This window comes from Ciona intestinalis, unplaced genomic scaffold (genome assembly GCF_000224145.3).
Source record: "Ciona intestinalis unplaced genomic scaffold, KH HT000174.2, whole genome shotgun sequence".
Taxonomy (NCBI): domain Eukaryota; kingdom Metazoa; phylum Chordata; class Ascidiacea; order Phlebobranchia; family Cionidae; genus Ciona; species Ciona intestinalis.
Window position 1 is genome coordinate 27279 of NW_004190496.2, and position 16546 is coordinate 43824.

The window sequence follows — 16546 nt, forward strand, 5'->3', positions numbered from 1 at the left end:
GAAGTTAAACATAGATTGACGCGCTGGTTGTTTAATTGCACTGGTAATTAACTGCTGTTATAAAACATGTTATACAACTATTGAGTGTCGTTTAGAGCAAGTTTTATTCACTTTTAAAACAGCACTATGGGTGTTTATGTAGTCACGTGTTCTTAGAATACCCAAATGCACTGAACCGAATCGGGGATTTTTTTGGTGAGATTTTGAAGTTTTGTTTTCTGGGTGTTGGGTTTCTTATTGTAAACAAATTTACATCAATTTTACGCCATCTCGTTGCCGATTTTGTATAAGTTTTGAGGTAGTGATCTGTCGTTCAATTAATACACGATGAACGAAGTCGAAGCGTGCATGAAGAAGGGATGTATTTGGAAAACTTTACCGGAGCAGATTAAATCGGTGTGTTTTTACTTTTTAAAAATGTCGTAAAACGTTTCAAGTCGCAAAATGTATATTTAATTCTACGAAAATCGTTATAACATGGGTGTTATGTTTCATACACCTCGTGCTCAATTGCAAGTTATCACTTTCTTAACTATGTGGGTTTGTTTTATGTATGTAGTGTTCTTGGGCAAGATACTTAACGGCAATTGCTCCAACCCAAGTTACATTCATTCTCAGCCTTGCTTTTTATTTGACACTCTTCTCCACACTTTTTATCCATACCATGTTTTAACAACTGTTGTTTTGCTGTTGATTCCATTCACTGCGTTCTTTAAATAACATGATCTTTGCTATCGTTTTTGAGGAGATAAATAAAATTTCTTTTATCCTATTCATTCATATAATAAACAACATACAAGTAAACAAATTTTAATCTAGGCGTTGAGTCATTCAAAAGAGGAATATGACCGCATGTTGTTCAACTACAGTATTCGTAACCAGCTTCGATACAAAACATCAGCCGTACGCCATGTTTTTGATGATGAAAGAGCATATTACAACAAACTAATGAACCATAGTAGACGACATCTTATGCTGTATCCATATCATTTGCAAGGTCAGTTGCTTTCTTTGTTTTTGTTATGTTTGTTATGTTATATAGTTTGTTATATATATAGATTCTATATGTTATATATAGATTACTCCAACATAGTGGTCCCTTATGGAAAATATTGCTCACAAAAATAATTAAACAATCACCCACAAAGTTACATACATATGTACCAACTCTTAGCGGGCACAAGGTGAATGAAACATGACACCTGTGTTATACGACTATCGTTGCTGTGCAACACAAGTTTTATTAAGTGAAGTCATTTAATTATTCATACAAGCATATATACCATATTTAATTTAGTAAATATATATATTGATGTAATATTAATTATATCTGCAGAAAAAATGATTGGTTTACGTGTCACTCCGTTTTCATATTACTTAACCATGATGGAAGGTATTATGATGCAAATTCAAAAGTTACGATTCACTTCCTAACTTTACTGCTGCTGATTGTGAGTTGTTTATGATTGCATGTTATTTAATATCTGGTATAGGCACCAAACCTGGGTGGCAGGGTAGGTAGGCCAACCCTGGTATTTTCTGCACGGCATCACTCAGTAAACAAAAAACATCATTACTGATAGTGTGAAATTTGTTTCACAGGATTTTGTGTTTAACTCTCTCTGCTTCTCTGCATTTTGAAATGTTTGTAAAATATATGTTTCCCACAATCTGCTTTTTAAATTCTTAAACAATATTTTCCACTTTCTAATTGTATATATATATACTGAAAATTAGTTTTATTACAAAATAATTTGTTTACATTTTCAATTCAAGTAAAATTTAAATAAAAACATTTTAACACTTTGCCTGTTTTAACCAAATAAATTATATATTCGAAAGTTTTATTATTCATACCAAAACGAATTCATTTTTCAATTCCAGGTCTCCGTGTGCTTGGGATTGGACGTAACCAATATATTGAGTTAATGAACAGATGTCGTTTGAACCGAAAGTTCAAGATAATGTCAATGAAGAGAATTGTAAATGTGCGGGAATATCTGCCAATAGTTCCTGTAGATATCCCGTTACAACCGTGGTGGATTGTGTGCGTGGGGTTTATTACGGAAGAAGACATGAAAGTAAGTTGGTTTTGAACCTAAAAATACTGTTTAATAAAACATAATCACCCACAAAGTAACATACTTGGTAATTCCTAAGCTGGCACGAGGTGTATGAAACAGAACACCTGTGTTATAACGACTGTCGTTTTCCGGCCACACGAGGATAAAGTAGGGTACATTTATTCTGTTCTCTGTGGGTGAGGTCCTACAGTGTTTTCAATGCTATGGGTCCTGAGTTTTAGGGCATAGTTGACCCATTACCTTGACACCCAGGGTGATACAACCAACTAGCAACAACTGGGTTGAAGCGATGTCCGTTCTAGTTGAATGTATTCACCACTTTTCCCAATTAGATTCCCTTTGTATAATGCCAATTAGTGTAACTGTATTATAATTAAGTCAAGATGTCACCCTAGAAATTAATAGAAATATTATTTCTGAAACAAGAGTATTACATCACTATATCAACTCAGTCGGGTAGACACAAGTGCTTATACATGAGTCACATACCAGATTAAGACACTCAGTCAAGTAAATCATTTCCTAATCTACAATATATGTTCGTTGACAACAGTGTGTGTTTTATACAAACTGACTTTCGATTTAAAGTAATATAATGTCCTTATGTGAATGTTGTTTAGTAGCCATGATTTTGTTTTAATAAGTTAATTTCAATGGTGTATTTACTGTATTATATATATTTATGTTTTAAATTCACAAGCTGTGGAGGTCATTGTCTGAAGTATTTGTATTGCCCCGTTATACGTAGTAAGCTGTGAAACAGTCTATCTGCAGACATTTATTATTGTATTCATTTACATAACTAGTGTTTCATGGATTCTGTATGGGTGAGGTTATATGGCACGACACACCAGGGGTCATGGAATTTAGCCAAAAGTTGACTCATGAGTCATTACCCCAAAGTCATTTACTTATTTCTATCGTATTTCAATTTCTAAAGTAAGACATGTAACATGGCTCAAAATATAGGCCAGACTTGGCCGATTACTTCAAACAAACATTTTTGCCCTGTAGATATTTAATTCAGTTTTTCTTGAATAAAACAATTATCTTTTCTATCCTCAGGGATGTAGTCCCAGGATGCAGGATTTGATTGACAGCTTGATAGATTGTGGACCTCGCATAGCAAGCAGCATCAGTATCAACCTTATACATAGTTTGTACACCAGAGGTCTCATCTACCTTCATATTCCTATTGAAGATTCAACGAGAATTTACGGTGAGTTATGTTATGTTTATGTTTGGAATCCCTAGCAACAAGTTATGTTGTGTTTATGTGTAAATCATTAGTAACCAATAGCAACAAGTTTTTTTTAATTTTTGGTGAAAAAATGGGTTTTATTGTGAAATGACTTTTTTTAAATTTTGGAAGACGTTACTAAAATGCAGTTACACTCAATAGTTGTCAAACATAGGGAACCTCATTGCATAAGGCGGAAATTGAAATATACTTGGATACAATGGATAGTATATTTTTTATTTTAAAATCTCATTTTCTTCAGTCCCGCCACTCGAGGGTTTTGTCATGAACCGAGTCCTCGGAGATTACCTTGAAACGTTGCTTTATAAGATCTTTATCTCGATCGACGAACGAACAACAGTTGCCGAACTCTCACAGATTCTTGATACGAGCAAATCTATGGTTAAGGTATGTAGGCTGGTTCTAACTTGTTTATTTTCGTGTGACGGAGCAAGAGCAACTACAGTCATTAATCCTTGTGTGACGGAGCCATGACAGTCGTTATAACACGGCTGTTCTGTTTCATACACTCGTGCCTGTGAGCCTGTCTAGCATTTACCAAAAATGTAATTTTGTAAATGATTTTTTTTTCATTTAGAGTATTGAGTTTAAAACTGCCTGTGGGACTTTAATTTAATCCAAATTAAACATAATGTTTTCACAGAGAGCAATTTCTCTTTTCTGTCGTTTGGGATTTGCGCAGATTCTCACCAACGATGAACCAACTACAGTTAAGATGCATTATACATGGAGGGAAAAACTTCAGCAAGGTATGTTAGGCTGGAATACTTAAACAAAAACTCTTATCTTTAACTTTTTTACCAAATTCTAAATTCAACAACAATTTTCAAATTAATAATTTTTTCTACAGATTCAACGCTACACAAACATTCGAAAATTTCAGACTCTGGATCAGACAATATTAGGTAAAATAACATTAGCAATAATTTTGTGTTATATAAATACCACAATAGTCACTTCAAAATTCCTAATAGTTTTTATTTTTATTGTCATACTCATAGGCTCATACCAGTATAATAGTTGTATAGGTGACTAGTAGTTTTTTTATTTTTGTGTTATATGGATACTACAATACTTCAAAAATTCGAACAGTTTTATTTATATTGTTATAACAGTATAATAGTATTAGAGAGATCACTAATTCATAATAACAACTATGCCCACTAATCCAACTATATAGTTATAATTTATTACTAGACACTGTAATTATATGACATAATAATATGTAGCTTTATACTGCTTTCAACCACTGTTGTAGTTAGTCATAAATGTCCGCTAAATTGTATTCGTGCTTTTTTTGTATTCGTGCTTTAAAAATTTTGTTGTGTCGCCATCTGAGAATAAATAATTTACTTTTTTTACTTGTGTTTATAGACATGCCCTAAAAAGTTTATTTATATTTTTTATACATATTATACCACCCATGTGAAATATAATACCTGTAAGTCTTTCCACACAAGATTAACTCGGATTTCCTCGGATTTCTTTATTATTAACTTGTGTTTTAGGACCTAAAAAGTTACATTCATTCATACACCACCAACCTTCTATACAGTATACCACCTACATAGATTATATATAGTCAGTGGCGCAGCCAGGGGGGTTTAGGGGGTTGCGACCCCCCCTTATAAACCCAAAAAATAAAAAAATAATTTAAAAATAATTTAAAAAAAGATTTTTTGATAATTTTTTTATTAACCCCCCCCCCCTTATTTTTTTCTGGCTGCGCCACTGTATATAGTGTTAATATTTTCTTACCCACAGTATACCTGGAAAGTCGGATGGGAAACTTCTAACATGGAGTATTGATCACGATACTTTATCCATGGATTCACTTATAATGGATGACTTGAGTATGTTTGTTGTACTTAACAATAATTCTCCCATAGGCATATTACAATTGTTTTTTGGAATATTTTTATTGCATTATTCCCACAGTTAAAGTTTCTAACTTAAAGGTATTTCTCTTATCTTAATTTACTGGAGCAAATATAGTACTGTAGGGTAAGATGGAATACTGTTACCTCTCCAACCAGGCATAATGTAAGTAATCTTTCAATGGCTGAAAAACATAGTGAATTTCCATTTTTCACACCAGATGAGTCGTTAAAAGATTATTTTCTTTCAATAACCCTTGTTCACCACTAGGTGATGCGTTCAGCCAAACAAGCCTTCCCACCCCCACCTCACCCATTCATCACCCTTGTCGCCATGGGAAACGTATAATGTTTCTATTTGATTCATCGTTAACTGCGTTCCTCATGATGGGAAATCTATCCAATGTAAGTTCCTATTTATTAAATCGGAAAGTTCACTTGTTAAAAGGAGGATGTTTTTTAACCTTTGTTTTTAACAAACTTATAGATTTTTTACCAAATTGCGCTGATTTTGGTATGAAAACTCCAAATTGTCAGTCATATAGTAAAAGAAAATAATAAAATATTCCAATTTAAAAATTCACCCACAAAGTTACATACGTGGTATTGTGGTAACTCATAAGTGGGCATGAGGTGTATGAAACAAAACAACCGTGTTACAACAACTGTCGCTACTTAACCACTTAAGAATAAACAATTTACATTCATTCATTCACTTTAATTCACTCCCCCACAGGGTTTAAAGAACCACGCAGTAACATTATACGAGGTTGGCAAACTAACTGATGAATCACTCGATAATTTTGTCCACGAGTTGGACGCGATACACACCATGCCAGGGTGGGAGGGGGAAGCAAGGAGATACCAACAACATGCTCTTGTGTTAAGGTGGGATGGTGTCGTTTTAATGACTGTTGTTTTGCCAGTGACATAAAATCGAGTTAATTTAAACTGTATTGTGGTTTGGCAGCCATTGTTTTATTTGACTGTTTTACTCAAGTAGTTTTTACCTCTAGCTGGTTTAACAACTGTCGTTTTGTTGGTAATTTCATTCACTTTATTCCATCAAACTGATTTCGTTGCTGTATTCAAAGAAGTTAATGACTTTTTTAATCCTTGATAATGTCATATTTCATGATGATGCCATATTGTTTGATGATGTCATCAACGATGTCATATCTTCCCTCCACACAGATCAACAATACTTTCCCTTCGACAAAACAAACAACTGACGCAACACTTGAGTGATAATGATGATTATGACATCACAGAAGCAGGCATCGGACTTGATCTCGTACGATCGGAAAGTTTGACGAGTCTTGACCGACCAACCATGAATAGGTTGCTTAATAAGGTGATGTAACAAACAAATAATAGATGTCATTGTCATGTAAATGAGTATCAAGCTTTTTTATCCTTAAATGGATAGGTAACAAATGTTTGTGAGTGTTTTTTACAGTGCTACCAATTAACGATTCATAATCATACAATTTTCAAGCTTTTCGATGGATGTTTTAATTAAAATTTTTATATAGAGATTTTGACTCTTTCATAAACAAATGGTTCTATTTTTCTTTTATACGCTTTAATTTGGTATTTGTTTCATGCAAAAACGAAAAAATTTCTTTCTACTTCCTACAGAACTACCACATAGCCATAGCAATGTCACCCCTCAGCGAAGTCGGAATAATTTCCGATTCTGATTCGTTCCACATGATCGGGCCTACGTCACCCGTTATCGCCTCCGTGTGGATGAAGTTATACATCTACGAGGTTGTCGGATCCGGTCCCGTTTCCGTGCTTTTCCCGATTCAATCGCAACTTTCTTCACTGCCAGATGTATTTAATGTAAGTACTGTTTTGGAGGTTAATGGGGACAAAGAGGAGTAATGGGGAAAAAGGTGAGTAGTGTGGTATTTCTGGTGGGATAACAGGTCAGCCTTAGTTGAGTAATGGAGAAAATGAAGAGAATTGGGTTAACTCTAGTTCTTAAATTCTAAATGCCCTGATGTACCTGGCCATATGACCTCACCTATATAGAATAGAACAAGTTTTTCATACATGGTAACTTGTAAGCGTGTATGAAACAGAACACCCTTGTTATAAAGACTATTATTGACAGATAAATAAGTTAAATCCACACCAAACATTACCCTTATTCACAGGATTACGATGAGTTATTAGTGACCTCATTCACCCATGAACCAGTGGTGGCGAGATCATCCAACGTGATGTTCATGATTCATGAAATACTTCATAACTCACCAGTTCTTGTGCAGGTGAGAAACACTTTTCATGATTTCTGTTTCATATTTTTTAATTTAATATGTTTAAATTTTCATGTTTTTGGTTAATCATTTTTTTGTGTCAATTTTTGTGTTTTTTAATTTTGTGACTTGCCTAATGCAAATACGTCTATATTTTATATCAGTATTAAGCTTTGGACCCTGTATCTTTCAGTTAAGATGCAAGGACCTAACCACTGACCTACTTTCAATACCAATGATATTCAATCATGTAACATGAATTTACTCTAAATATCCAGGGATACAGTCGTAAGAATTGTCGCCCACGGAAGGTTTACGTCCCGTTCCATCTTGCCTCAGATCCCCATGGAACAGGTGATGCGGGAGGATCTTCCATCCTCGCAAGATTATCTGATAAGTTATCACTTCAACATACATGTGGATACGTTACTCTGCTCAATAATTTAAGCTCGAAATCCAGTGAAGATAAAAATGAAGGTAAGATGAACAGTATATAGGTATGTAAATTTAATGTTTTAATCTTAGTATTTTTAATTCATGTTCAATCTTATACAGTAACAGACTGAATTCAGTTTATTCATCCTCGCATGACAGGGCATTAAAAGTTGTTTTAACACAGTTTTTAAAGGTTTTTTATGAAAGTGACCTAAATTTTTATTTCTTCAAAAATACACCGAAAATACCTAAATTTTAAATTACCCCACTAAATTATGGTCCAAAAATCATTCCAATTTCCAGCTGAAGATGACTATTGTTTGTTGGATATTAACTTTGGAATTCCACTTTTTGATGAAGCACTCAACCATGAAGTATGCAGTGGGTTTGTTGCTTCTAATATTTGTAGCAACGCAAGGTGAGATATGATGTGTACTATTGACTAGAAGTTATTTATACTAGCGTAAAGGGGCAACGATAGTCGTTATAACACGGGTGTTCTGTTTCATACACCTCATGCTCGCTTACAAGTTATCATATATGTTACTTTGTTAGTGATTGTTTTTACTTTTGTATGGCTAACATTTTGGAGAACACATATGAGACCATTGGATTGGAGCATTTAAACATATACGTCGACAATGTTTATGCTTATAAGTATAATCAGTTATTAATATTCTTCCATTCACAGTTTGAAGTTGCTTGCTCAATTCAATGAAAAGTTGTTAAAAGACGTCACATCATTTATTCAGTCTCAAGTAAGAAGTTCGTTTTAATTTTATTAACGTTTGTTCGAACAAACTGTCAATTTTATGAATATTCTTATTCTAAAAATGAATGAATGTATCTCATTTATCCTCACGTGGTGGGACACGATTCGGTTTAACACGGATGTCTGTTTTGTATACTCGTAACATATACGTGGTAACTTATCGTAACTGGACATGAGTTAACAGCCGTGTTAAAGCTCATTAAGTTGCCTGCCACGTAAAGATAAACAATCAAAATTCATTTTTAATTATCATTTTCTGTATTTTTCGTTTACTACGAAATGGGACGATAAAAGAGAATGAAAACGTGTCCCATCTTACCCCACACTATAATTCATTTAACTTGTATCACAGAACGAGTGGCGTGACCCCTCCGTCCACCCAAAACTAACGATGACAAAACATAAAAACAAAGTTCCGTTTCCGATGTCCACACTAATATTTGACGGCAGTAAAGTCCATTCATTGAAGCGGAACAAATAACAACGCATCCCATGTAGCACCCTGTGCAATATCCTTACAGTGTTGCCATTTTCAAAACGCCTGCACTGCGCTTATACCAAATGAAGCATGCTCGTGAAACACTTTTTTTTCGCATGCAATTGTGCCATAAGCGAGTTGTTCTCGCTCGTTTTTTTCCAGACGCAATATTTTTGTAATGAAAGCTTGCCTTTCCATATAAACGTACACATCAGCCGCGTAAATAATTGTTTGCGTATACATAACAACGTGTATCACTGGATATTTTATTTTATTGCAATAAACGATACGGAATTTCTTCACATATGGGTTGAACTTGATTTAACGTAGAATATGGCGTTACGAGCTTGATGATGGCGTCACTAGCTTGGAGATTACGTCACGCTGACTGTTGACTTGCCTAAACGATTGAAATTATTTTAAATTTATTACTAAGTATTACCACAACTTACCTTTTGTGCGCGGTCGACCTCTTCGAGACGTTTTAATGACGTAAGCAGTTTTGATGACGTAGCGCATTACGCTGATCACTTCACTGCAACAACGGCTGGATATATTTCGACCAACAGTTGAAAGAGTGAAATCGCAGCGCAACGAATAAAATATGAACCACAGTGGATTTTGCTTCAGCGGTAAGACCTGCAGTGGCAAAGTGAAACTGTAAACGTTTCCCTTTACTCCTACAAGGTTTTCCACCAAGCCAGAGTTAATTCTTTGCTGCCTTGAAAACGGGTTGAACGAAAATAACCAGCAAAAAACTGCGACGTTTTGATACAGTTTCTTTGTATGGTCATACTTGCGCCCAATGCTTCGACTGTTAGTAAAACTACGTGTCGACTGTAAGCAAGTCACCGTTTAAGTGATAAAAGCTTCTCACAGTAGAGCCGCAACACAGCAGGAAACGAAAGGACAGACGTTTTCCACGTAAATTTGTAACTAATTGAAACCTCAAACCGGATGAGATACAAACATATGCAACATTAAATCGTAAACGAATAGACAATTAAGATTATCCCCTTTAAAGTTCTTGATTTATGAGGGTTGTGACAATAGTCTAAAGAACTGAACGTTTAATAACCTATAGAAACTGTTTGTTGTGTAAATGGTTCCATGATACCCGGTAGTTGTTATGGTCTGTTCAACTAAGGTTAAAACGACAATACTGACTGAGGTTTTATGGTGAACTGTACACTATTAATATGTGTTTGTGGTTACTTCAATGTAACTGTGCTTCTAACATGGACAGTAATTTAGGTGGGAACACATATTTTTTTATTTATCTCTTGATTGCAGTAGCGATGCTAAAATTTAAAAACAAAGAGGCGGAATTTATCAACAAAACAACGGTCGTCAAAAACATTCTAGGGGTAATTCGATACAACTATGGACACCGTATGATAATGTGGCAATGTTGCGGTGCATAAGAAGCGCATTACCAATCGGCTATGTCTTAACTTAGTTGTCAAATTGCTCAACTCTCTAGCCCTACCACACGGATACAGTTCGTATAAATATTGTTTAGGCAATACACATAAAAAAGTTACTGGTGCTTCTTGCTGGACAGCGCTCGTAACTCTGGCAATAGAAAACGTCGTGCTAATAAGTTTATTTTGGCAAAGTTCAAACGACTCAAACTTGAAATAGTTTGTAATGTAACATGTTAACTTTCGGTACTTAAAACACAGTTTTTTTTATCGCGGATAGTCTTTAAAAATAACGGCACGAAACTTTCCAAAATCTGTGTTTTACATGTTTTGTTATCAATATTTTTTAAACTGAAAAATCTCTATAGGTTACATTTCCGAAATAAAATTCCGATGTACCATAAGTTTATTATAAAGGCTTGCGTACTGGTAGTAAAATAATGTTCATTGAAGTAACTTATTAATTGGGATTAAGTGCCAAACTTGGTCTACATTTTTTTAATCGACCAAAAAAGTTTAAAATTTAAACAGTGTGACGTTACGTTCAGTCATGCGTATCGCTTCCTTGGACCATCTGTAGGACACGTCGTTAGTTTCCTGGCAAGATTTTCACATGGATTAAAATGCGACAAGGAAGCTACATGGCTGTGTATTTAGTACTAGAACATGGTGTTTAATGGCTTATGCTGTGATAAGGATTGAGAACTTCTTATGAAATTTAAATGGGGTAAAATTTGACTGTTTATTCATCAGATAAATTGTTTATTACGAGGCAGAAAACGTCTGAAATTTTAGTTAGTGTTGTGTTGTACTGTAGTTAAGAATGTACTAGTTTAACTGTATCGTCTGTGTGTAAGTGTATCATATGTGACATGTGTGGCTCTCGTATACTGGTGTAATAGTTTGAAATATGTGGGACATCTAGCAGAATGGCAGTGATAGTTACATGTTTTAGTTTTATATACGAATTTAGGTTTTTAAATCTGGTTATATCTGTAAATTCTTCTTGTGTGTGTATGTGTATTTTCTTAGTTTTGAAGAATCATCTTAATATGTAATCAGCTAATCTAAACCTTCTAACCACAAATGTATAAGTATAACGTATTCTCTATAGATGCCAGGAAAAATTCCACACGCTATGTATCACACTAATCACTATAATACAAAACCACCTTATCTTTCGTCATTCGCTTTGTCTCTGATTCTCGTTATAACCATAGAACTAAAACTCAAACCCCATGTTTTCTGTTAAGTTAAAATTGTTGTATGAATATATATAAGTAATATAGGCTACTAAGCAAGTAAAATATTATTCTCTTTTACCAGACTCTTTGTAAAAGTTAAAAACTTCCAATATGAGTGAAACACTAGGTGAAACGGTGAGCAATGCTATCAACAACTTTGTCAACGAAACTTTCCAAAAATCAAACTCATCGGCTAAAATACCTGCCACACCAGAAGGCAAACTAGTTGCGTACACTGCTCTTATTTCTATGGCTGTTGTTCCTATTATTATTGGGGCTTACAGATCAGTTGCATATCTTGAGAAACAAAAGGTTTGTTAAAAGTTTTTATTTGTTAAAACAACTGTTGTTGCCTCGGCACGTGAGGATAAATTTCCAATTTCCAAGCTCTAATGGAAGGGGATTTGCAAAATCAAGCCATGGACCCATATAGGCCAGGGTTGGCCCATTTTCATAGCAGTAAATTGGTAAAAATTATATATTATAAAATACCTTGTTAAAAATCCTAAATGTATTTTCAGTTGACGGGTGAAAAACCAGACACAATCACGAAAGATGATGCCATGAAATTTCCTCTCGTTGCAAGTTGCATGTTGTTTGGTATTTATGTCTTCTTCAAGCTCTTCTCACAAGATCATATTAACATCCTCGTCAGTTTCTATTTCTTTATCCTCGGTATCTTTGCTATGGCTCACATTATTGGGTAAGTGGAAATGAATTCTGTTCTTCAATCTTAAACATCGTTTTTCTAAATATTTAGCAAAATCTAGGATAACATTGGAAAAGTTTGTGCAGTTCAAGACATTTGTTTTCAATCACTTTAAAGAATAATAATCGATATATATTTTTACCATCAATTGTAAATTTACTCCTTGCATTTTTTAGGTATATATATAGTTAACACAGTTACAGTTTTGTTAGATGTTTTAAATTGTATATAGCCTGACATCTATATTATATAATATTTTATTTGAATTTTATTTTAGACCATACGTTGAGAAATTGATTCCAGCTTCATTTCCAAACTTGCCCTATCATTTACATCTTACTGAGGGAAGTGAAGAGAATAAATCCGGTAAATATTGGCAGAGTTTTTTGATTGCTATTTAAGTTCTTCAACTTTGGTCCTATGTTTTAATTTTCTAAAGGTATTGCACACTACTTTGTGTTTATACCAAGCAGGATCTTTATTACTTTTTGCCCATTTCACATCTCATTATTTGGTTTACTTAAAAAATCCTTTAAGCGGCAGTAGGGCTATGTTCATACTTTTACACGCAACTTTTAATTTTCAAAAAAAATGTTCTAACGTTTTTTTTTAGTTTTATTGGACTTGGATTTTGATCGTAAATATGTTGTTTCTATTGCTTTGTTTGGTCTTGTCTCTGGATGGTATGCAGTAAAAAAGGTATGTGGGCTATATTGGTTATATTATATAATATAAAAATGTACAACTTTTAAAAAGATGTAAGAAAACTTTATACCATACACAAAAATATTGTTTTCTATTGTGTTTTCAGTTACAAAGCGATTTAATAATATAACCGATATTTCAACTATCGATTAATACACTATGTCTGGTAGTAAACGAGCAGTAGAAAAAACTTTATTGAATTATTCACACAACATATCATATGCAGCACTGGTTGGCAAACAATCTAATTGGTCTTTGCTTCGCCATGAACGGTGTAGAATTGTTGCAACTTAGCAGTATTGGGACTGGATGCATCTTATTAATTGGTAAGTATTTTAAATATTCAAGTTAAACAGGATGAAATAATTTCTATTTAAATATTATTTTATAATAATTTGTTGATTTATATCATAAAGTAGCCAATCTGTCAGTCTTTTTTTTGTAAATTTTCTATTAATTTTAAAGGGACTCTTTTAAAAAATACCTTTTTATAATGTTCTCAAAAGTATTTTTTAGCAGGTTTTTTTTACAATGTCTTTAGTACCAGCATACGGTGATACCTTGTTGTCGGTAAAACTCCATTAAATGTTGTACTTTATATATCCTAGGTTTGTTTTTCTATGATGTCTTCTGGGTGTTTGGCACCAACGTGATGGTACAAGTGGCCAAGAAATTTGATGCTCCAATCAAACGTAACTTAAACTTTAAACTATTATTTAAAGCTGTTTGTTTTCATGGACCATAACACTAAAGGTTTCATGTAATACATTTGGATGCCTTTGCCATTGAGAAGTTTTGTTTAACTGAAACTGGTCTTATTTTTTTAAAGACATACGTTTCTTGTGGAAAAGGTGTGACATTGTATGTTTTAGCACTATAACTTTACAACTGAAAACAGCTTTTTCCCAACTGTAAAGTTTCTATGTAAAACATTAAAACAAGCAGAGTCAAAGTATATTGCATTCACCACATTAATAAATGAGGTTCCCTATGTTTGACAACTATGAATGTCACTGTATTTTAACAATGTCACCCCAGCTTTTACCCTGCTGTTAGGTGTCTATACAAACAAGCAGAGCCAAAGTATATAGCATTCACCACATTAATCAATGAGGTTCCCTATGTTTGACAAATACGAGTATAACTGTATTTTAATAATGTTACCCCAGATTTGACTGAAAATTAAAAAATCCGTGCGCCAATAATCCAAAGGGCCAAATGCTGATATTAATGTAAAAATGATCCATAAATATGTTTTATTTTATTATATTGACATTATTTTATATATATATTGCAACACAAGATTTTAATGTATTTTTCCACAGTGGTTTTCCCCCAAGATTTTCTTGTAGAAGGAGTGTTTGGAAAGAACATGGCAATGTTGGGTTTGGGGGATATTGTTATTCCAGGTAAATTAATACAAACAATATATCTCTATTGTATGTGGTAGCACCCTGGGTGTTGAGGTAATAGACCAACCCTGGCCTAAACACTCATTTTGTTTTGTGCCATGGCATAAAACCTCACTTTAAGAGAATACAAGGTCTTTATTCTTTTACCTTTATTATATTTACTGCAAGATTAGTGGTACGAATGCTCATATAAACATTGAACTGTATAATCTAACACCTCATAACTTAAGCCTTTGTTGCATTAAACTCAAAACCAAATATAGTGCTTTACTTGGTAAAATTTTAAATATAAACGCCATATAAAGTAGCTTCTTTTGTTTCATGTTTATTAAATTTTCCTTATTTTTTTTGCTTCTGTTAACCATTGACCATTAAATAGTGGTTTGGTTCATAGCAGCTCTTAATTAATAACAACATTCAATAGGCCTAATACATAATAAATGTTGATTCTTGATCATAGACATTATAATGGACCGGGGGACATATTGCCAAATTCTATATCCATTTATATCAACATATTACACAGTATGCGTGATGGTATTTTAATGTTATTTTAACTTGTTTTTTATTTAACAGGAATTTTCATTGCCCTTCTGCTGCGCTTTGATAAGAGGTAAGTTTATTAAATATATATGTGATATATCTAAATTATTTTTGAGTTTATAGAATCTCACTTGTATAAAATATAAATCTTTATATAAAATGTTGTCATGATGTAGTTAACTTTCGTTTATCTCAATCTGTAATTCAATTCCTTTTTTTTGTTTTTTTTAGTTTAAAAAGGGACAAGAATCTGTATTTCAACTCTGGCATGATCGCTTACTTCACTGGATTGTTAACCACTATTATTGTAATGACCGTGTTCAACCACGCCCAACCTGCTTTGCTATACCTTGTCCCTGCTTGTATATCTGTACCATTAGGTGTAGCTTTCTATAAAGGAGATTTGGAAGCGATGTTCAGGTAAGATGGTGTTTTTATACGCTGTTGTTGCCGGGTGTATTACAAATATGAATTGGATCCTCCAGGAATTATTTTTTCTGTGATTTTAAAGGACCAAAGTTTCGTTTGCCATATGGCGGGGCATCATCAGGATTTGTCCCTAAGTGCGGCATATTGGTTATCGTCTCTGCCTGTAGCCTAGTGAATTCAGGGTTTGAAATTCCAACAAACTTTTCAAATGCAACAAAAAAGCTTTTCTTTTATACATTGTGCAAAATTATTATATCTAACATTATCTTGCAGTTATTCGGATGAAAAAAGTGAGAAAACCGAACCTGAAAAACAAGAAGACACCAAAAAATCGGACTGAGTTGACCAATATTGCCGAATGTAAATTATTATTTTAGAAACATGGAAAACGTCCTGTTGCAGTGTGTAGTTGTTGTTTTTGTTGTTTATTCTACACACATTGTATTTGTTGTGAAATATCTCTGTATGGTTTGTGGGAATCTATACCAATCTGTCTACAGGTTCAAATTTAAATTCTGTTTAAAAATTGTTGCCATACTTTATCTTTGCACTAGTTGCATTTTAATCTTGCCTATAAGTCTATCAAGATAGAAATGTGTATTCGATAACTGTACAATACGAGTTGATGTTGTTGGAATAGCTATTTGGGGTTTGATTTACCAAAAAAATATTTTTTTGTTTTAAGTATGGCTGTACCTTTTTTATGAATGAATTTGTAAACTTTGCGGGAAACGATTTTACTTTTTATCGATGAGTGGCTCGTTCTGCCACAGGTGATTAGTGCAATGTCGGTTGTTGCCTTTTTGTAGAATTACGCGCCAAGAAAAAGTAAAATGAAAAAAAAGGGTTGTACATAAAATGTAGTACTTTATTGGCGGGAATACTGACACAGAGAATTGCACTGAA

General features: G+C 33.6%; 2 protein-coding genes and 2 non-coding genes across 4 annotated transcripts; 2 read left to right on the forward strand and 2 right to left on the reverse strand.

Moving 5' to 3' along the window:
• The first annotated feature begins 206 nt into the window (after window positions 1-206).
• Window positions 207-9476, forward strand: LOC100185286 (protein FAM91A1-like). The gene is given in 19 exon segments (XM_004227271.4): window positions 207-396; window positions 820-997; window positions 1337-1409; window positions 1411-1451; window positions 1885-2081; window positions 3150-3303; window positions 3587-3732; window positions 3989-4094; window positions 4196-4250; window positions 5110-5198; window positions 5494-5627; window positions 5959-6110; window positions 6417-6576; window positions 6864-7070; window positions 7388-7501; window positions 7768-7966; window positions 8228-8342; window positions 8616-8682; window positions 9049-9476. Coding segments are annotated over 19 exon segments (2385 nt in total). The 5' UTR covers window positions 207-327; the 3' UTR covers window positions 9178-9476.
• Window positions 9477-9703: 227 nt separating this feature from the next.
• Window positions 9704-9758, reverse strand: mir4060 (microRNA 4060). The gene has a single exon (NR_034453.1). It is a non-coding gene; the product is annotated as a microRNA 4060 (primary transcript).
• Window positions 9759-9811: 53 nt separating this feature from the next.
• Window positions 9812-9862, reverse strand: mir4078 (microRNA 4078). The gene has a single exon (NR_034473.1). It is a non-coding gene; the product is annotated as a microRNA 4078 (primary transcript).
• Window positions 9863-11931: 2069 nt separating this feature from the next.
• On the forward strand, window positions 11932-16492 carry psl3 (presenilin-like protein 3). The gene is given in 10 exon segments (NM_001032797.1): window positions 11932-12154; window positions 12364-12545; window positions 12829-12917; window positions 13165-13250; window positions 13483-13582; window positions 13865-13948; window positions 14582-14665; window positions 15245-15281; window positions 15443-15631; window positions 15914-16492. Coding segments are annotated over 10 exon segments (1119 nt in total). The 5' UTR covers window positions 11932-11953; the 3' UTR covers window positions 15981-16492.
• Window positions 16493-16546: the final 54 nt, after the last annotated feature.